The sequence below is a fragment of the Anopheles arabiensis genome, chromosome 3 (assembly GCF_016920715.1).
Source record: "Anopheles arabiensis isolate DONGOLA chromosome 3, AaraD3, whole genome shotgun sequence".
In the NCBI taxonomy this organism is placed as follows: domain Eukaryota; kingdom Metazoa; phylum Arthropoda; class Insecta; order Diptera; family Culicidae; genus Anopheles; species Anopheles arabiensis.
The window spans coordinates 75,508,426-75,529,207 of NC_053518.1; the positions used below are offsets into that span (position 1 = coordinate 75,508,426).

Consider the following 20,782-nt stretch of genomic DNA (forward strand, 5'->3'; position numbering starts at 1 on the left):
ATGCAATGCAATGCGTAGTGCATTGCCTAACCACAGGCGCTAAACGGTTTCATCGCGCCCATCAAACTAACGCATGATATGCACTTCTTTTAAATCGCACTTGGAATGAAATAGATTATCGAATAGGAGATGTTTATTTTGGTAAAATAAAGCCTTTCTATCAGTTTTTTAAAGTGGTAAAAAACCATAAAATTTATTATTGACTAATATTTAGAACATATTAAAGCATTAATCACTATGGCAAACAGTTTCGGGTGAATTTATGTCCATTTTCTGTTGAAATTATCCCATCCTTTCTAATGCGCTTCTCGAACAGTTGGTGAGAAAAGTGTTCAAAAGGGTCAACTTTATTCAATAAAACAACAGTCAGACAAATGGTTAAATTTGGTAGTGAATATTAGACATTTACCAATACAATAGCAAAAAATATATCAAAAATGAAAGCGTATAACATACCACTCGTAAAACATTTAAATTTGATGTTATAACGAATATCTGAAATAACATTATATTAAAATGATGTTAAAATATGGAGCCTATATACTTATCAAACACAATCAGTGTTACAGATTTAGCATTGTTTTACTATTTTTTTCATGAAATTGTTTCTTCTCCCTCTCCCCTCCATGTTCCCTTTGTCCATTTTGCGTTTGACAGCCCTGTCACGTTACTTGTTACCGCCGCAACGGCACGCCAAACCATCACCGACAGCACGCACGGTGGTTCACTCTCGTTTGAAATCTCGCCCGGAACGGCACGTAGCGCGTTACTCTCTCCGTGGTGGCAGTCCCAGTTGGAATACGGTTCACGCACGTTTACTCTGAGTGTTTTAGTGTGAAGGATATCGTGCCTTAGTAGCAAACACACACACACATCGTCCTCTCCTTGATATTGTCCGGTAGGTAGGGCTTTACAAAATCGTTCATTACCCCCCCGCCGCTGTTTTTGCATCGTTCTTCGGTTAGCCCCTTAGTGTGCGTCGGCGATCGGTTTAGTGTGGTGTGGATTGGATTAGAACGAAGGCATTTAGAAGTGTTGTGTTTAAATTGTGACCCGCTGCTCCAGCGTCGAAGCTTTTCTACGATTTAACCTTTCGAGAGAAGGTTCAGTGGTGTGTGTGTGTCTTTATTTCTCTGCCCTCCTCAAAATAATACACACAAAGGCAAGGCTAAACTGTGAAAGGCATGCTTTTTTTTAATGTAACGATTGTGCAATGGCTCGCTTGTAGAGTGGTGCGTCGTCCAAGCGATTGAATCGTAGTTTTGTGGTGATTGTTTATAAAATAAGTTTGTGTGTGTTTAAGAAAAGGATGCTGCAATGTGATGTGTGCGAAACAAAATAAGCCAGTATGTGTGTGTGTGTTTAGTTGTGTTGGTAGAAGTAAAGTTGTGAAAAGATACTTAACCTTCAAGGTTATAGGGCAGCAAGCGGTAACGCTGAGAAGCGAATGTGCAGACAGTGGGGAGATGCATCTGAGAATCGGCCGTAGCTCGATGTAATCAAAGGCCTAAAGCGTCCGGCACGCACATGCACAAACTGGTTGTAATAATAACAATAATTTATCGTCCCTGGTTGAGTGTGTGAAACAAGTGTCTGTGCGGGCGGGCGGGCGTCTTACTAGAGGGCATTTTTGTGTGTTCCTTTCTGAGGTTTCGCCAAGTGACGATCACTGCTGCCTGCTGCGGAACAGGTTGACTGGTGGCTGTGTAAAGTGCTTGATATTTTTTTATGGTTTCTTAAGCGTCTTCTGTGGGTGTGTGTGTTCTTCTCGATGTGTAATGGCGCGCTCTCTCTCTCTCTCTCTTTCTCTCTCTCGGCGGAGATCGACGAATTTGGGCATTTTTGTGGGTTCGTTTTAAGTGAGTTTTGTGGTAGCATTTTGTTGCATCCTAAAACCGTCCCCACACTGATCCCACTGTCTGATCCGGGAGGAAAAGTGGGAAATTTACAAGAACAGATTGCATAAGCGCGCCCCAGCGGCTCACCCCAAAAACAGACCCGCGCAGAGTGAACCCGCGCATGTGATGCTCAACCTACACCTGACCCCTCTCCCTTCGAACGTGCTAGCGCGATCGAGCGCGCGTCTACGGCTTGTTTGAGCGATTTTGTAAGCGCACCAGAGCAGTACAGCGTTTGCCAACCAACCTCGCCGACGCCGGCATGAGCGCGTTGAGCACGATACACGCAGCCTTGCAGCGCAAAAGCGCTGCCCTTTCGAGTGTAGTTGTACGCGAAGTGGGGCCGCCGCTTTCAGTGTGTTGGTGTGTTGGCGGGCGCGCGTGGTCGTCATGGAGCTTGAAACTTGTTTTCTCAACAAGCTTTACCCCAGTAAGAGCTGGGAAAAAGAGCCAAAGCCTCCCTTTATCATCTCCCTCCCCCCCCCCCCCGTGTTTGCGTCCGTGCGCAGGTCCGCGCGTTGGTCATTAGGCGGGTCTTTTTTTTTCGCTTCCAATGCTCTCCCTCTCTCTCTTTTCTCACGTCCCCTTTTGTAATCTCCACCGAATTTAACTGTGTGGTCACCACCGGAGAGCAGAGGGTGGTGGTGGTGGTACGCGAATGTTGGCCACCGTGTTACTGGCAACGACATTCCAGCTCCTCCCTGCCGCCGCCCCAGCAGAAAAGCAACTGCAGCTGCAACCCAGCCATCAGCCAGCAAAAGTGACGTTCCCTTTCTATGCGCGCGATGAAGTCACCAGGCCTGGGTTTGATGCTCGATGAAACTCAGTTTGGTCGAGCGCGGGCACGATCGATCAAGTAGCGCAGTAAAGCAGACGCAGAAAGATGTTGTTGCTTCGCAGGGGGGGGGGGGGTTCAGGTGATTCTCTTTGACCTCTCTCGGGTGGTTTTGGAGAGGAAGCGTTGAAATAAAAACAACAACAAGAAAATGGGCAAAAAGATAATTTTAGGTCTGCGCTGGAATGAACTTGGTGTGTGTGGGTTTTTGTTTTTGCTGCTTCCTTGCGAGCACCAATTAATAATTCCAAAACTCCACGTCCTTCGTCGGGCAAAATCTCGACTGCCGGGCGCAATTAACCGACCGAAGAGTGCGCGCGCGTTCTCGCGCGCTTTACTGCGCGCATTCCAACCGCAAGAGGCCCCCGTGGCATGAACCAGCAGATTGTGCTGGTTTCGTAGTTTCTTCTCGCTTTAAATCGACTTTTAAAAAAAAAGTTAAGAAGAAACAGACTCTTCATGTTGTTTATTTTGTCTCCAGCCACTTGTGTTTGGACAGCAAAAGTCTGTTTCTGCTGCAGAGGAGGGAAGCACTTTGCTGCTGTGCTAGAAACGAGCAATCCATCGGAGAAGCAATCCACAGTGTGTCGCTTTTTTTTTAGTTACGATTCGGTACGATTGCTTAGAACGGCGGTAGCTGCTTCCCCCACAAACCATTTACCATAGCTAATGTGGCGATGGCATTGACCCGAATTGGTATTGGAGGGCTTTGGCGTCTCTCACATTTTATGGGAAGTGGATTTCGCAAGCACACGATGAGGGACGAGCATATAGGAGCGCGGGATGGATTTGTGATTGAGTGGGAATTAAGATTCCGTTCGATTAATGCATATGAAAACTGATTTCCATAACTACTTCATGTCATGCATCATATGCTTCTCTGTCATGCCAGAACTGCGCTCTGTGCTGTGCTGTTCCATTTGCGTGATCATCCGTTCTTGCGATACATCCGGTATGGCGAGCTTATTTTTTGCTAATGAGCAAGGTTTTTTTTAAAAGCTGAAGTGTTTATTTTAACATTGGCTAATTGAGTGAATCCATTCATCTAAATTTAATTTGTAGCACTTATCTGGTAGAAGCGTTCATTGGCATTGGAATCCACTTATTTGACCGTCCGGTCGAGTTATATCTTACTAAACTGAATAATTTATTGAATCAATTATTTATAATGGAAATGAATTAAATCTGTTTCATTGCAATACAAGAATTTCCAAATCATAATAAAAAAATGGTTAAGTCATGTCAAAATGGGTTAAAAAAATTCGACATGCTACTATAAAGGTACGAACAGATCTAGCGTAAAAACTGCCCTTTTGGTTTCTTTGAACACTTGCTAAAATATCATGAATTATGCACGAAAATGCACCAAAAGCAGCACCAAAATGATATGTACCATTTTTTTAACCAGTTTTCAATCAAACATTTTCACGCAAATGATAGTTGAGAAGGTCGAAGGTTGAAAATAGAAAATAAATTATAAGATTTTTTTTGTACATAATTTTTCCTTCATGTACCCATCGTTTATATACACAGACATTAATCGTCCTATTTTAGCTTATTTTGTTGTTAGTATGACAAAAAAGTACATTTTCATACATACTGTATCTCAAATCACAACTAAATACTGTAAACGTCAAATTAGGACCTAATGGAATTAAATGAAAAACCGAGAAGGTTTACGATTGTAATAGTAATAAAATAAAATTTAAATTAATCGTTTACAGATGCTGTGAACTATGAATACTAATTATATTTAACGTGAACAGCATAAGAGCTCATTAAAAAATGTGTGTAAAAACTACATAAATATGCATAAAAACTTAAGAAAAACACAGTGTGACAGTACAAAATCATTCCAATTCCTAATCATGTCACTTGATATGATTTCCTGTTGACACAAAGCAATCATAATGTTAAGAATGTGACAAAATCGCTCAAAATTCTCAAAAAAAACAAAGAATCATAAACACGTCAAACAACCCAAAAGGGAAGCTACCGTGTGTCTAAAGAAAGGTGCTGTGCTACCCATCCCCAGCATAGGGGAAACCCAAGAAGCTAGATCATCTCTCGATCATTTTCCCACAACTGTGCGGCAAGCTCGTAAATTGTCACACAACGTGCCCTAAGATTCCTTAGGCCATTAAAACTCGTCATAAAGACTCCCGTGGCATGTGTCCGTTGGGGTGCGTATGTGCGTGTGTGTGTGATCATACGGATTTTTCCGTTCGTGGGTCGTAAATTTGACAACGAATCGCTTGTTTACGTTTCTAATGATACCGACAGCCCACGGTGTAGTGTGGTTTTTCGTTTGTTTTCGATTTATTCACCAAACCCCAGCTGCCGGCAGTGACAGCGAGTCGCGCCCTCGCTACAAGTCGGCGCACACACCCGATGACGCTGGTGTTGTTAGACGAAATTTAGCGCGTCGTTAAAAGAGCGTGCGTCGTGTCCGTGTCTTTGGGATAGGACGTAGTTGCGTTGGCGTTTTGTGTCGGAATCGGAATGGGAAGCGGATGGATCTTGTTTGATAGTGCGCACGCCGAGCAAACCGCCCCCGGGATTTTGGTGCCGTTCGAAAAGGAAGCCCATGTTGTGTGCGGTTATCGTTATAATGGCTTTATTTAGAAATCGTCAACCGAAACGACCGAATGTGGTGGGCGCGCGCACATCGATCGACGCTGGGGGGAGCGATCGTACTAGACATTGAAAGGCATCAGCTTAAGAAAGTTTGAAGTAAATTGTTCGGGGCCCATTATTCGTGCTCTTAATGTCGAGGGCGAAACAAAAGAATGAATATGATGCATTGTATTGCTGGATGGAAGAAAAGGGGGCCAATTTCTTACAGTCATATTTCTGAAGAAGGCTTTTTGATGTGGAGGCATGACTGTTAAGAATGGGATTAAACATAATAATCACGTAAGTGACATTTGGCTCTGTGTTTTTGTGTTAGGTTAGTAGTTCATTGAGTGGATTGATTGTTGCTTCAGTTCTTTATTTCAACCTCTTGAAACGTCGGACTCGTTTTCAACGGATTGTCGCATATAACTTCAGTATTCTTTAGTCTTCCTATCATTTCGTACATCTCCAACTACTAAAGACTATTTCAACAACTGTTTTCAACAACTGTGAACAAATTTCAGACTTCATAGAAATAGTAAGAACATCTCAAACTATAAACCAATCTACTATTTCCCATATGTTTTACTTATTTGTGTGAGACTTCAGCTATGCTAGTCTCAAGAAGATCCAAGAGATATACTAGTCCCAAGATATCTTCCACATCAACCAAAGTGGACTGTTTTATATTGCTATACTTAATATCAGTTTGGACTGACTTGTTGCTTAGCAGATGCTTGCCGATTCTGACTCAGATAAAATCCAAACCACTAATTCCGCCCGGATTCAGAGTTGTTTGGAGTCAAAGTCGTCCGGATTTGGTTGTAGTCGACCGGATTTGAAGTAATTCTGTGTCGGAGTCATTGGGAGTTGTCCAAAGGCGATCGGAGTCAACAGGAGCGGTCCTTTTTTGTCTTTGACTTTGCACGAGCACTTCGTATACAGGCCTTCGTTTCGAAGGCCGACCCCGGCCTACTCCATATGACTCCGACTCCGAACGACTTTGGACGACTCCGAACGACTCCGGACGACTATGGGTGATTCCAGACGGCTCCAGACAATTCCGAATGATTCCGGATAATGCTGGGCGGATGTATCTTCGGGAGTCGGCTCCGAATTTATCGACTCCGGATTTTTGCCAACTTCACCCGTCACTAGTGCAGACATTCAAACCTTTCTAAAGAAAAGGTAGAGTTAAGTCCAAGCCGTTCATGCTTCAAATATCCAGTTTTGTAAGCTCTGCATGTTGTAGGTCTGTGTCTTATTCTGATCTATGTACACAATAACTGCTGGCGGTGGGATACGCCCTACTGCTGATGGGATAAGTCTTTGTTCACATTAACATCACATCGTGATACAGTAATCTCCATCTAATTGCTAAACCAAAGGAACAGTCAGCACTTGGGGGTCACTACAGAAGTTCTTACAAGTTTGAAGAATACGTAGTATAGAAGAGATAAGTTGTAAGATCTTGTTATCATAACTGAAATTAGTAACTTGTCATTCGCTTGATGGTTGCGAGGTTATACATGAACTCTTCTAACTTTTATTATCAAACGCAACAGGCTAGTTCCTGCCGCTTATAGGCATAACACACTACACGAGAGGCGAATCTCAAACTCACTTTATTGTAGATCACCACAACCAGTGATATAATCACAATTTTGTGCATCAAACATGGAACATCTGCCAACACTTACCTCCAACTTCACCAAAACTTCCATCTATTTCTCTGACCCGCCCTTTCGACGACTAATAATGCCGTCAGCGAACCATTGCTCCTTCTACAGAGACATACAGCAACGGTACCGCGTTCATTGAAATTCTCTACACCAACCGGCAGTGTACAGAGTGTAGGACCGACACCACGAACCCAATGATCCGTCAACTCATTCATGCGGACAAAGGGCGACACGTGACTGGATCAGTACAGGCGAGCGCGCGCGCGCGTGCATGGTGAAAACCGTTGCACAACACACAGCCGCAGATGTAAGCCTTGGCGATGTTATACGGAAATGTGTCGTAAAACTAGCATTTATTTTATTTTTTTTTTGTTAAAAAGGCTAGTAGTGGTTAGATCTGGCCGCAGATGATGGGCCGTGTGTGTGTGGGATAGAAGCTTTGCGTTTTAAAAATTAGTTAAAAGATAATGTTTCCGGTCACGTTTGCCCTGATAGCTGTGATGTACCGGTGGTGCACGCTCTGATGTCACCTGGTGTAAGATTTAAACGCAAAACCCAAACCAAAAACCAACCAACCCCCAACAGGAAAGGAGTTATAATTTATCTCTACTGCTGTCTGTATCCATCATGTTGTGGCCACGGGAAGGAAACTGTATCGTCTGAAAACGTTTTTTTTGGTGTGTTGCTGGTCGTGCTGCATCACTCAAACACTTTCACTCTTTCGACTTTGGGAGCAGTCCAATATGCACTGTTTTGTTGCTACTTCGCCACCACATCTCTGCCGTGAGTGGTAACGATTAGCATAAATCATTGAAATAATGCGTTCCATTTACATTCGACATTTCCCCAACGGTCGAAGACGACGATGCCCATTTGCCAGTTGGGGCACACATTGTGACGACCCCTGGTTGGTGGTATGCTAACGAGACGACTCGTCCGGAGGCGATGAGGAATGGAAAAAGATGATAATTTTTCCACCGATAGGTGTTAGAAAAAGGGGGTGAATAAGGTGAAGAAATTCTAGCGCTAAAAGTGCAGATGTGTGTTAAATTGTTTCCTCTCTTACGAAACTACTTTTCGGGAATAATTTACGATCGCATTGAGGCCGACGAAGCGGAACAGGAACTGCCTCGGTGAGGGGTCGCTAACGCACTTCTCTTCGTAGCAGAAGGGTGTCAACTTTTGGTTAATTTTTCCTCACCATTTTTTGTTTACTGGACGCGGCCGGAAGGGTCTAGAGACTCGCAATGAAGCTGACAATGCGTGAACTGTTTTGAATGGGAGTGTAGAGTGGCATTAAAAAAACAAATGCACACCGCTAGAAAGAATCTTCCCTATGGTTTGGTGCGCGTCACAAAAAGGCGGAAGTGTAATTAATTAAGTTGTACGTTTGGGCAGCCACGCACACTCTTGCCTGCTTTTGGCCCATGAAAATGGAAACAAAACAAAAACACAAAACGCGCCGGGAGAGTGTTTAGAATGTGGTTGGATCATGCGATGCAGGGTTTGGTGTGGTGCAGGTGTGTTAGGAAAATTAGGAAATAACGGCCGCGTCCGGGAAGCTCAAGGCTCTCATGGTGTCCCAGCGGGGAGGGGCATATGTAGAGAGAGATAGGAAAGATAATATGATAATTAAAATTATTTTAAATATTCCTTTTATCCATTTTTGTTTCTATCGGTTTACGTTAAGTTTAAGCGATCGATAAGCAATATGCTAAAATGCTTTATTTGAAAGCCTGATCACGTACTATCGATTAGAAGGAAATGAGTAACACGCTGTTATGAGTATCAACTAAGCAATCGATTTTTGAAGTATAGTGTTAAGAAGAGCTTAACGTGTCTGTGGGGATGTAAACAGGGAAGCTCAAATTGTGTGGAATTATTTCATGAGCTGTAAAAACTCTTTGTTCAACTGGACATGTAAAGCATCCAAAACAGATACATTATCTCACAATTTCACTCGTAATAAAATTAGATAAATATAAGCTTAGAAGAAGCTTAGGAACTTTTACGTTTTGTTTATTGTATTCAATTGAAACTGATTCCTATCCCGGTTCTTATCTCGTGTTCGGAATCAATTCCGGAGCCGATTCCGATTCTGGAATCGATTCCTATTCCGGAATCGAATCCTACCCCGAAATCGGTTCCTATTCCGGAATCGATTCTGGAGCCGATTCCGAAACCAATTACAGAACTGATTTTGGAGCCGACTCCGATTCTGATTCTGGAGCTGATTCCGAAATAGATTTCGAAGCCGACTCTGACTCGACTCAGGAATCGGAATTGTCCCGAACATCGCAATCAGCTCCGGAATCAGAATCAGAGTCAGTTCTAGAATTGAAATCAGGAGTTTTAGAAACGAAATCAGTAACGAAATCTCCATGAGAATGGGTCGTTTACAAGTAAATTTGGACCCAAACGCCTATTCTCATGGAGATACCGAAATCGAATTTGATTCCGATTGCGAAACCGACTCCGATATCCGAGCTTATTCTGGAGCCGATCGCTTAACCAATCCTGGAAATTGATTCTGGAGTTACAATTCCACAAAAATTCGATGCTAATTGGAATCGATTCCGACCAAAACTTATTTTTTCCCATCACTATTTTATTCATCATTGCATATATTCCCTGTGCCTTTCCTGTCCTTACGTTTGCAATAGTTTTATTTTAAACACATTCTATTTCCAGCCCGCTCCCTTCAAAGGGCTCCACACAATACGCGGGTGCTGTCGTCTAGCCCGTATTTACTGAATGTACAATGAACTTTACCGTTCTCCGCGCTCAAACCTCAAGCGAACCCCCAGTTTGAGCGTACATTGACACGTTTTCGCTCCTTCATCAATCACGCAAACGGCACGCAAAGTGTCCATAAAAAGCGGCAGTCCAGGTTGACACTATGCCCTATCCCCATTTCCGGTGTTTTCCCCCTCTGTTACTGTCGTTACACACAGCACAGGGTGGGCCAGCTAAGTGCCAGGTTTGACCAGGGTGTCCCTCGTCCATCGAGCGATTGTCCTGGTAGCTCGGGACAATAGGAAGGGATGAAAGAGAGAGATTGAGCAAAGTGCAATTTTTAAAAACATGAACATGATTCCTATCGCATAGAACGTGGGTGCAATGACTACCAATGCTATTAAGCACCAGACAGGAAGGGTCAGTCACCTTTTGTTGCTGTGTGTGTTTTGTGTCTGTGAGAAGGGAAAATTAAAGTCACAAATCGAAAAAAAAAACATCAAAACCATGTCACTTTCAATATAATGATGTTTGTAATGGGTTTTAATTTGTTTTGTGGTGCACTGCTATGTCACACTGTAAGTCGAAATGCATCACCGGTCGAACACCCGGCTATACTAATTAATCTTCAACTCCCCTATACACATTAGCGGGCAACTTTCTTGATCGCACCAGGTTTCGGAACAATTCATTGTTGTTCACACAGCACCAACCGATTTCCAACCGTGGCCCCGTATGCTAATAGGATGCTAACAAGCTTGTTTGACGGTTGGTCCAACACTTGGAGATTAAAACTGGTTCGCATTCTTTACCACTTCCCACCCTAGCACCTCTCTATCACTCTAGGATGTGGTCAATAAATTCGAAAATTCCAGCAAACCATCGGCCCCCGGCAAGTTTCCAAGCAACCGTTTTACAGCCCCGCCTAAATATTATCTCTTTCGCTTTGTGTGGTGCGTTTTATTGTGGTTCTTGTTTTTAAAACACTGCCAACGGTTTCACCTTGTCCTTCTATCGTCCAAGGCCGGCCTTCCTGCTTATCGATACGGTATATTAATTTACCGTTTGAGTTCCTAGAAAATCGACCGGGCGGTAGATTTGGGGTTTTTAAGCTTTAAATCGGAAAAGAATTATTGAACACTCAGGTTTGAGTTATTACGAAAATGAGACTCCAGCTTCGAAAAGACAGCTTTGAAAACAAAATATACAGGCAGGATAATTTTGGAAGGGACTAATTATAGGGCCTAGGTCGTTGAAAGTTACGATCCGATCGGGTTAAGAGGCTACGATTATCGTATTTTCTATGGTAGAAATTATGAGGAGTATTATGCATTTTTAATACCGGCTACATTCTCACATCTTGCATCATAGAAGGAGCTGATTGTAACTATAAAACTCCATTGCATTTTTCTAAACCATTAAGTTCATAAGCCGTCTTAAAAATTATGTTTTAGTGATAATTTGACATTAAAATATGAACAAATAAACTCCAACTAGATTCCAATGATATTTTACAATGAAACTTGTTGCTTTTTTTCCTGCGGAAACGGAAAGTATTAAAGTATTACTAAAGAAATGGAATAAAAGATATTCTATGCTGCAATTTCGATTAATATCATGTGAAAAGCAATTGAAATGTTTTTTTAATCACCTTCTCTTTCATGCGATCATAAAATGGACCTTTTAACTGAAATTCCTTACTTACAACACAAAAATAACAGTAATTTCCCGAAAGAAAAACGAAAGCACAGATCATTGCCATCGCTTGGGATCGATGGGAGCAGCCTATCGTTATTCTAATGCGCACTCGAGCCTTTACCCTCTCTTCGCACTAACAAATCACATGCCATGCTAATTTCACACCTCTGCATTTGGAGTGCTCTTTTCGAATTTAAATTCAAAACGCGCAAACTGCTCCGAGCTATAAAAGCAAACCACCTCAATCGTTTGATTGGTGTGTGCGGTTCGATCGCAAACTTGCAAATGTTTGCTTTCACAACCTTTTCTTTTTATTTCTTCAAAGTTTAGTGTTTAGCCTCAGTTCGATTCGATTGTTATGCTACGGAGCGCACCGTTTGCGCATGGATCTGCCGAAAGTAAGGCAACAAACTTGAAATTTTAGATTGCGGACGGTTACGCAAAGCGGTTGCGACAAAATCCCGTACCCTCAATGCTGCTGTTTGTGTGCAATTGCTGATGGTCTCTTAAGCGCTACTAAAAGTTTATCTAGTGGGTTTAGGAGTTTTTTTTTTCTCCCAAAAATAAGAGTCAGTAGCCGTGGGAATTGGTAAAGGTAAACATTGCTCTTCGCTCCGTATGACGATTGGCACAAGCACAACGCGTACCTGTACACTTCCCCCACACTGTATACACAGTGGTCATATGACTCAAGTCACGAGTTGAGGACGGGCGTCCTCGGAGCAAAACAGAACGTAACATTCCAGCAGCATTGATCACTTTTGCTGGAAATAGAACGCTTAATTGGAGCTAGTCATACAAACGAGTCACGTTCTACGTGTACCTGATTGTACAGCGTGTAATGATCGACGCTGTCCTTCCACGCCGGCTTCGGGTCGTGTGTCGGTGTTTTGAATATTGATTTGCTGGCGGTAGAACCGAAAGCAGCAAAACAAACACTATAATTAAGCAAACTTGTGAAATCCGTATGGAGAAGGAATTATAGATGAATCATAATGCGTCGCATGCTCATAATCGCTTACCCTTGCGCGAGGAGATCACATTCCTCCACGCCGTCGCCGTAGATTTATGTTTCGTTGGGACGATGAAACCGAACCGCTTAGTATAATGTTGTGTTGTGTTGTGGATTAACGAACAGCTCTTCTTCTAAGTGCTGCCGCTGCTATGGCGCTGTTATGAGCTTTTGATCGTTAGCACTTGTCACGGTGCTTCCGATGATCAAGCGGCCCGAGGGAGTCGCCGTCGACACATGGGTGTGATTTTGACAGCGGATATCAGACGGATTCGGGGGATTCGGTCTTCGATAGCACGAAATTTATAACCCAACCCAAGATTGAAGGGAAAAGGAAGGAATCAGCGGATCGCGAGTGTGCGGAAGCCAGTGGAGCTGAAATGCGTGAATTAAAGCGTTGTGTGTGTCGTTGGATGAATATTTATTTTTAAACCCGTTTAAGCGCTGTTTAAACGAAGCAAAGTGCTAATCCATGTGGTGGATTGAGGAGGAAGGATCTATTTTTAGCTGTATAATGTTGCCTTTGCCTTTAGGTTTAGAGATAGTAAAGCCAGTATACCCTCTTATTAGTGTGAAGTACTTTCATGTACGTCCTCAAAGTGTTTAATGTAGAAGGGAAAATACGGATTTTGTTTGGGAAACAATTATTCCGATTTGAACTAAAGAAGTCCATATGTTTCTGTAGTTTTTGAATACCTTAGTAGAAGTCCATAATCAAATTTACTAGTTATATTTTCAATTCTTTTTTATCTATTATTTTGTATATAAAAAGTATTCCGGCGATCAGATGTTATGAACTGATCGCTTTTGCAAGTTATAAATAAAAAAATTGTTTTTAAATTTATTCATTTGCATTCCGACAACCAGTTACTTACGGATAGCTACTCGTATCGATAGATACGGATAATTCGTTATTTTTATTAGTTAATTTAATGTTTCTTACTTACAGGGTTTCCCACGATTTATTGGTCAGATCCCATGATTTTTTGGTGCGTTCCCACGATTTTTTGATCGTATACCATAGATTTTTGGTTCGTTCCCATAATTTATAGGTATTTTCCGATTGGATATCAATTGGACCAAAAAATTCTGGGAAACGGCCAAAAAATCGTGAGAACGCACCTAAAAAATATGAGAATCCACTAAAAATTAATAGGAACCAACCAATAAATCGTGGGAAATTCGGTATTCGGCTCTGACAATCAGCTACTTGTAACTAGTTACTGGTACTAGCTACTAGCCGCTGTTAATTAGTTATTAGACGATCAATTACTTGAACCTGGTTACTGTAAAAAGCTGCTAATGGAAGTGTTAATAACAACCTTTCAAATAGCGCGTACAATGTACTTAAATTGTTATATGCCCCACGCAAAGTATTAAATACATCAATTTGCCCTTCAAAAATCGAAACATCCCATTCAAACGGTTAAATTTCAAACCTCTTCAAAGACAAATCATGAGAGCGAAGCGTTATTTCTGTTGTATTGACAGGATTAAAAGATAATACTCTGCTAAACGTTGTGTTAACAACCAGTGGTACAAGTGAATTACTTGATAATGATCGCCACACCATCTAAATTTCTCCTGTGGTTCCCATTCGTTTCATTAATCTATTATACTTGTATCGTTAGGTTTAATGGGCGTAGTGGTAGCGTCAAGATATGATTGCAGCTGCCCTACCACGGAACACAACTTTTATGCCCGCGAGGTGATCCTTTGCAGGCAAAAGATAGAGTCCAACCTTAGCAAGGAGCACCAACAACACAAAAAGTCCCGTCCCGTAAGCGTCGTTGCACAACGATTGAATGGAAAAAGAGGCAAAAAACGCTTCAACTTTCTCTATCAATGTGTGTTTGTTGGAACGTAAGCATCCCAAAAAGAGGCATCAAACGAAAAAAACAGATTTAAACGATGATCGTTAATGATTTTTAGTTGTGCGGTGCATTTATTTTTCTTTTCTGTGCAAAATTTCACATCACACAAAAGATGAAACGACGATCAATTTCTCCTAAAAACCCTAATTGCCACTAAAACGCGCCTCACAGTGTTCACGATGCGGCGCCGGGAGGGCTCCATGTTTCAAGTCATACACACGGCCCAGTGTGTGTGTGTGTCGTAACCGCCCGATGCCATATCGATGGAACATGCTTCTCCAAACCGGCGACTGGTGGACTGGTACCACTAAAAAAGCCGTTGGCGACATAATCGGGCCCTCACGACGGCACCATTAGACGGTGGTCGTCGTCGTTGCCTCCATTCCAACTCACTCCTCCAGTACGTGATGTCTGGTCTGGTCTGGGCTGGAATGGGTTTGTTGCATAATGCCATCACTTTACACGCCAAAGTAATACACGCCAGCATCATCATTGTCGAACCGGCCAAACAAGGGGATGGGCCGCTGCAAGTAGACCAACAATGCGTGGAACGCGTTCCGTTCCCAAAAACCACTCCAGAGATCAAGAGCGGAAGGCTGAGTGTAGGCTTTCGGAAACGTGGCACACACGCACACGAAAAGCGAAAGTACCGTGCGTGTGCGTCTCGCTCACTCGTTCCCAAGGAAACCGGAACCCGACCGGACGGACGGTCAGGGACGGTGAACGGTGCGGACGGTTGTTTGTAAAGCGGCCGGTGCCGCGATTTCGGCATTGACCCTCGGACCGTTCCTTCCGACGGTTTTGGGTGGACGCGAGGTTGCGTTCACTTTTCCTTTCAGGCGCGACACCGCCGGAAAGGGGATGGCCACAAGAAGTGGCCAGGAAGTTGTGCTGCGGTTGATGGCAGATGCGATCGTTTCGATGTGAAGAAAATGTTTGATCAGTCCGTCCGATAAGCTGTGTCGAGATCGATTGGGTGAGATTGGAAACGATTTGTATGTTGAAGGACAGCCAAATTGGAGGGTTTGAAGATTGAAGATCTTCAAAATGGGGGAAATATCTCCGTTAATCAGCGACATTGGTGGCAATGAACGTATTTTCTCTTCAGTGAAGTCTAGCTACAAATATTACAACGCTTTCTGAAGATCTCTCTTCCGTAAACATGTCGAGAATTAATGGAACCTTGAATTCCAATATAACGAGCATGCTGCTCCCCTGCATGAGTGCAATATGTTGACAGTTTCAGCGCCATATTACGTGTTAACATCCGAAACAATTCTCATCAAAACGCCCACAGATGATGGGGCCAAGAATATTGAAATGACTTCAGACCTTGAGCCGTTCAGAACCGTATGATCCGGTTGCGGAACAAACTGTTCTGCATAGGAGTCAACAACGACATCAGCGACCCGTAGCGTTACAGATCTTCCAAACGACGTAAACACCTCCGGCCCCGGTGTATGACCTTCGGCCATGGCATGCGGATCCACATTGCGTCCGTTGCGACCAGTCATCGTTGACTGTGGTTAAGCCAACGATTACCAACACACAAACACACATGACACACAATATCTGTGCCAACTCGGGCTGACAACCGTGGCCTTTACCGGTAGCGCAAGGCGACGACGGTGGCCTCGAACGGGAGCGCACGGTTTAACTACCGCACCGCTCGTCGCGTCGTACAATTACTATGGACTTACATTAAACTCAATTAAGCAATTGACATCGGGAAACGATCCATAAGGGAAAGGGGTAGAGGGATGGAAGCAATTCTACCCTTCGGTTGTTGCGGTGGAGTTGAAGGGGTAAAGTGTGTGTTTACCCGTAAAGATTTGCACCAATCGGTGGTGCACGCGTGCCCATGCCGAAGGTGACACTTTGGAGTTCGTTGTCTATGAGTCACGCACGTTGGTGACTCGATGGACACGTTATCAGATCGTAATTTATAGGCGTGCCTGTAAATCAGGCGCGGAAAGTGCATGACACTAAGTGCGGTGTGAAGTGATCTACACATTGTTTCGTTTTTCGATGTCTATTTGTACTGCGCAGTGATTTCTGGAGGAACTTCTAGAACGTACTATGTTGTGGAATTTTCATTTGAGGCGCAAAATACAGTTAAATGAGTCATGGACGCCTTGATCTTGGTTTTTGGAGCTCAACAACATAAATAGTGAAAATGATAAGACACCCGCATTAAAATGTCGATCGATCTCCAAAATCCACCACCCCAAAACGATCATAAATTCTCCCGAAACTAGTAACAGTGACATCAAACTGTCATGTTCATCTTCCGAGAGATACAGCTCTCCGAGTGATCATGATAGGTTTTGTATGTTAATGTAATCTTCAATAACAGCAAGAAATATGATCTCAAAAATGAAGACATCACCAACGATCTCTTACTTTACATCTGATAGGTTCTCTGCAGCGCGTCTTCCGTGAGATAGGAACGAAAGGGAAACCCACCAACCATGGGATCCGGCGGTAGAATGGACTGCTGCGGGCAGTGCGTAAAGTACAGCATGTTTGTGGCCAACTTTGTCATCTTCGTAAGTATCGATGTCTGGTAGGATCGTATCAAAAAGTCGGAGCAGCAATTGATTGATTCTTGTAAATTGACACACAACAGCTTGGCGGTGCGATCGTGTTCAGTTTGGGCATCTGGACGCTGGTGGACAAACACTTCATCAACGAGCTGCTCGGTACGAACCTGTTCTCCGGTGCGGTGTACGTGCTGATCGCCACCTCCGCCCTGGTTTGTCTGCTGTCGTTCTTCGGATGCATGGGCGCGGCCAAGGAGTACAAGTGTATGCTGCTGACGGTAAGAGTCTTGGGGGGGTCCAACAACTCCTCCCTGCTTAGGCCGTAGTGTAGTGTAGGCTTTAAATCCCAATTGGAACAATCAACGATCACGCTTCCTTCGCGTTACGCTTTTATTTTTCGTGCAATTAAAATGCTTTCATTTTTTGTTTTCCGTTTCACCTCTCGCACTCGCGCCTGCCAATGGTGCAGTACTTCATACTAGTGTTTCTCATCTTCGTGACGATGCTGATCGGCGGCATCCTGGGGTACGTGTTCCGCGAGAAGGTATCGCAAACGATGGGCGACGAGATGCGCTCGTCCATGAGCCTGTACGGTTCGCGCCGCTCGATCACGACGGCCTGGGACGAAACGCAGGAGCGGCTGAAGTGTTGCGGCGTCCGGAGCTACAGCGACTGGCGGGGCGACATCCCGCAGTCCTGCTGCCAGCGGACGCTTGATGGCTACAAGCCGTGCATCGAAAATCCGAGCCCGGAGAACATCTACATCAACGGGTGTCTGGAGATCACCTCGAGCTACATACGCGACAATGCGGCCATCATCGGTGGGGCCGGTATCGGGGTGGCGGTGCTGCTCATCTTCGGCATGATATTCTCCTGCTCACTGTTCCGGATGATCGAATAGATGGTGGTGCGCTTCTGCCCAGTGTCACCACTGTACACAACAAAGCTCTGAGTTTCCTGGGAGCTGAGCTCCTGGCGAGTGAGATGGGGTGGTGTTCTGGTGTTAGGTAGAGATTTTCCAAGCTTTTGTTGGAAAGGACAGGCTACCGAATATCTGGGACAAAGTACTGGCAAAAAACAGCAATATCAGCAAGCAAACCGCGGATAACACTATCTATTAGCAAGATGCGCACAATATCTTTGTACTTCAATATCTTAAGCCTCCATCTCCTACTTATTACTTGTTCGTTTCTTGTCCCTTTTATAACGGTGAACTAAGCTGTCGTACCCAAGCTGGAGGGACACTGAACCAGCTCTTTCTACACTTCCGTATTCCGTCCAGAGCGTTCGGTGCCTCCAGCGCACAATTTTGTTTGTTGTAAAAAGCGTGCACGGAGCTCGATCCCGAATTCTCCCTACCCTTAGCTGTGCTCGTATGTAAGATTTAAGGTTTTTGTACATGTGCTTTCCCCCGTTTTGTTTTTTTTTCTTCATTTTCTTTTGTGAAGTGTCGTTTCCAGCAGCATCTCTGTGCGCTTCTCATCACATCATCGTACACGATAAGAAGATTTTAATTTTGTTTAATTTTAATTTAACACGATCGAAACACACGCAGCACAGACACACGCGAGACAAACCAACATCGATGATGCAAAATTACCGCTAGCGTGAACGATAATTGTACAACTTCCATGTGCTTTTATGTATGTTAGGTGTTAATAAAGAGAGGAGCGATAAGAACTTTAAACATTTTCCCTGTATTTCTTCCCGTCCTTATGGTGTACGCATGGTTGCGCTTGCTTGTAGTACTTTCTGCTTTCGTTCCTAGCGGTGGTGGTGCTGGGCGTTGGCTCGGTGCTGGGGTATGCGTTTCGCGAGCGCATTGCACTCGGCCTGCAGGACCAAATGTACGAGAGTTTGGACCAGTACGGACGGCGCCGCCTGACGACCGTGTCCTGGGACATGACGCAGGAGGATCTGCAGTGCTGCGGTGTGGAGGATTTTCGCGACTGGAACGAGCGCATACCGGACTCGTGCTGTATGGATGATTACGGAGCGCGGAAGCGTCCTTGCCAGCAGCTGCAAACTTCGCTTACGATCTATCGCACGGGTTGCTATGAGGCGATCACGCAGACGTTGGTGCGCAATGGATTGATGCTGGGTGGAGCTGCCCTGCTACTACTGCTGGCGATCGTACCGGCTACGGTTATGGCATACTACATGTTGACTACTATCTGAAATGTGAGAAAATTAGGTGCAATAAAGATGCTACACCTTACGGAATGATGTGCGTTGCTCTGAGTTTTGATGTTGATTTTAACTAGAGTAAGTAAATTACACGATAACGCAAGCTGTATTTTCCAGAGTTGGTATAAATTCAATAAAAGCTTTTGGGTCACTGCTTCATATATAAGAATGAGGCTGGTTCCAGGATCTTGGGGCAAAATCCGTATCAATATCTAACTCGAATCTATTACTGTTAACAATTCAGCATCTTGATAGTTTCAGTTCCTGGTTAGGTACAGGGTTAGCTTTTCGAGAGTTTGGCAAAAATGGTTCCAGCTGCTGAATTGATGTCTTCAAAGTTGGAACCGGAATTGATTCCATCAGCTTACAGACCTGAATATATATTTTGTACATTCCAGCTTTGGTAACAGTAGTTATATTGGAATAGGTGAATTCTTAGTTTCTAGATCGATCTAAGTTGAGAGTCAATTCCAGAACTATATAGTTTATAGTTTTGATAAGGTTGGATAGTTTTGAAAGGTTGGAGATCAGTTTCAGATTATGGAAGGGTTCATGATCAGTTGCAGGGCTAGGATGGGTTCGTAATAAGCTTCAATTTCTTATAGCAGGGGTCTCCAAACTACGGCCCGCGGGCCGCATGCGGCCCTCAAGAGCTTATAATGCGGCCCACGATGACTTTGCCAGAGTTAATATAAATATACGTAATGATTATGACTTTTTCAAATAAAATTGTATTTTTTACTTTTCTTAGACAAAAAACAACCTTTAGTAATACCAAACTGTACAAGTATTGTTAGTTTTTTGTTATAAAAATGAGATTTAAACGTTCAGCCATCAGATAAAGGTAGTGTCAAATGGCCCGTAACATAGCTATTTTTGAAGCAATGCGGCCCGCGAGCTGAAAAGTTTGGAGGCCCCTGTCTTATAGGATGAACCAGTAGCTGGATCTGGTTAGATTTTTATACGTTTTCATACTGAGATACGTTAGATATCAATTTCGTATTTTTCCTATAAGTTTGTTTGCTGATATTAGTTCCAGAATTGGGAAAAAATTATATCGATTGGGCGGACGCGAGATTGTTTCATGATTTGTTCTTAGATTAGTAGAGGTTTGATGGTACTTCAGTGCCAAACACAAATTCAAAATAGAATTCTAGCTCCAAAATAGATCCTAAATCAGTTCCAGATTTTGACAAGGTTCATGGTCAGTTCCAAGACCTGAATAGGTTCTAAAAAACTATTTTTTATAGGATGAATACCAGTATCTAGATCTGTATCTAGATCTGAATAGGTTTTTTTTCATACCTTTCCAAACTGAGATACGTTCAGCATCAATTTCCTATCTTGCCTATGTTTTTTTTGCCAAATATTAATTCCAGAATTAGAAATTAAATTTATATAGGGCAATGGGGATCATGATGTTTTGTTTGTGAACATGTTTTTTGTTTGTTTCAGGACCAGGAAAGAAGTGTAATCAATTTCTGCAAATTTCAAGATCAGAATTAGTTTGGGATCAGTTCTAGGTTCAGCATACATATGGGATATTTGTTAGGATTTGGAAAGGTTGATGTTGATGATGTGATGTTTTGAGAATTGTTTTGGTCTTTAAGATTGATTTCTATGAATAGGACTACACTAGTTTGGAATCAGGTCAGCAAGCAGTTCCGCAAGAAGATTCTGTTCAGTTACTGAACTGCTGTA

At 43.3% G+C, this 20,782-nt stretch overlaps 2 protein-coding genes across 4 annotated transcripts; both read left to right on the top strand.

Moving 5' to 3' along the window:
• Nucleotides 1-717: 717 nt before the first annotated feature.
• Nucleotides 718-18,581, top strand: LOC120902261 (tetraspanin-11-like). Of its 3 annotated transcripts, none has more exons than XM_040310851.1 (4): nucleotides 718-902; nucleotides 16,769-16,900; nucleotides 16,981-17,172; nucleotides 17,364-18,581. In XM_040310851.1, the coding sequence occupies exons 2-4, from the start codon at nucleotides 16,823-16,825 to the stop codon at nucleotides 17,793-17,795; spliced, it is 702 nt and encodes a 233-aa protein (XP_040166785.1). In that variant the 5' UTR covers nucleotides 718-902; nucleotides 16,769-16,822; the 3' UTR covers nucleotides 17,796-18,581. The 3 variants fall into 3 exon arrangements, with proteins under 3 accessions (XP_040166785.1, XP_040166784.1, XP_040166786.1); XM_040310850.1 differs by having other exon boundaries at nucleotides 718-898; XM_040310852.1 differs by lacking the exon at nucleotides 718-902 and adding an exon at nucleotides 992-1,111.
• Nucleotides 18,526-19,117, top strand: LOC120901190 (tetraspanin-9-like). The gene is made up of 2 exons (XM_040308898.1): nucleotides 18,526-18,537; nucleotides 18,641-19,117. The coding sequence occupies exons 1-2, from the start codon at nucleotides 18,526-18,528 to the stop codon at nucleotides 19,070-19,072; spliced, it is 444 nt and encodes a 147-aa protein (XP_040164832.1). The 3' UTR covers nucleotides 19,073-19,117.
• Nucleotides 19,118-20,782: the final 1,665 nt, after the last annotated feature.

What these genes read in the sequence shown, in the direction of transcription:
- LOC120902261 (XM_040310851.1), top strand. Translation starts at nt 16,823, where the DNA reads ATGGGATCCGGCGGTAGAATGGACTGCTGCGGGCAGTGCGTAAAGTAC. An exon ending in TGGCCAACTTTGTCATCTTC is followed by an intron (nt 16,901 to 16,980) that starts GTAAGTATCGAT and finishes GACACACAACAG; the next exon opens with CTTGGCGGTGCGATCGTGTT. An exon ending in ACAAGTGTATGCTGCTGACG is followed by an intron (nt 17,173 to 17,363) that starts GTAAGAGTCTTG and finishes CCAATGGTGCAG; the next exon opens with TACTTCATACTAGTGTTTCT.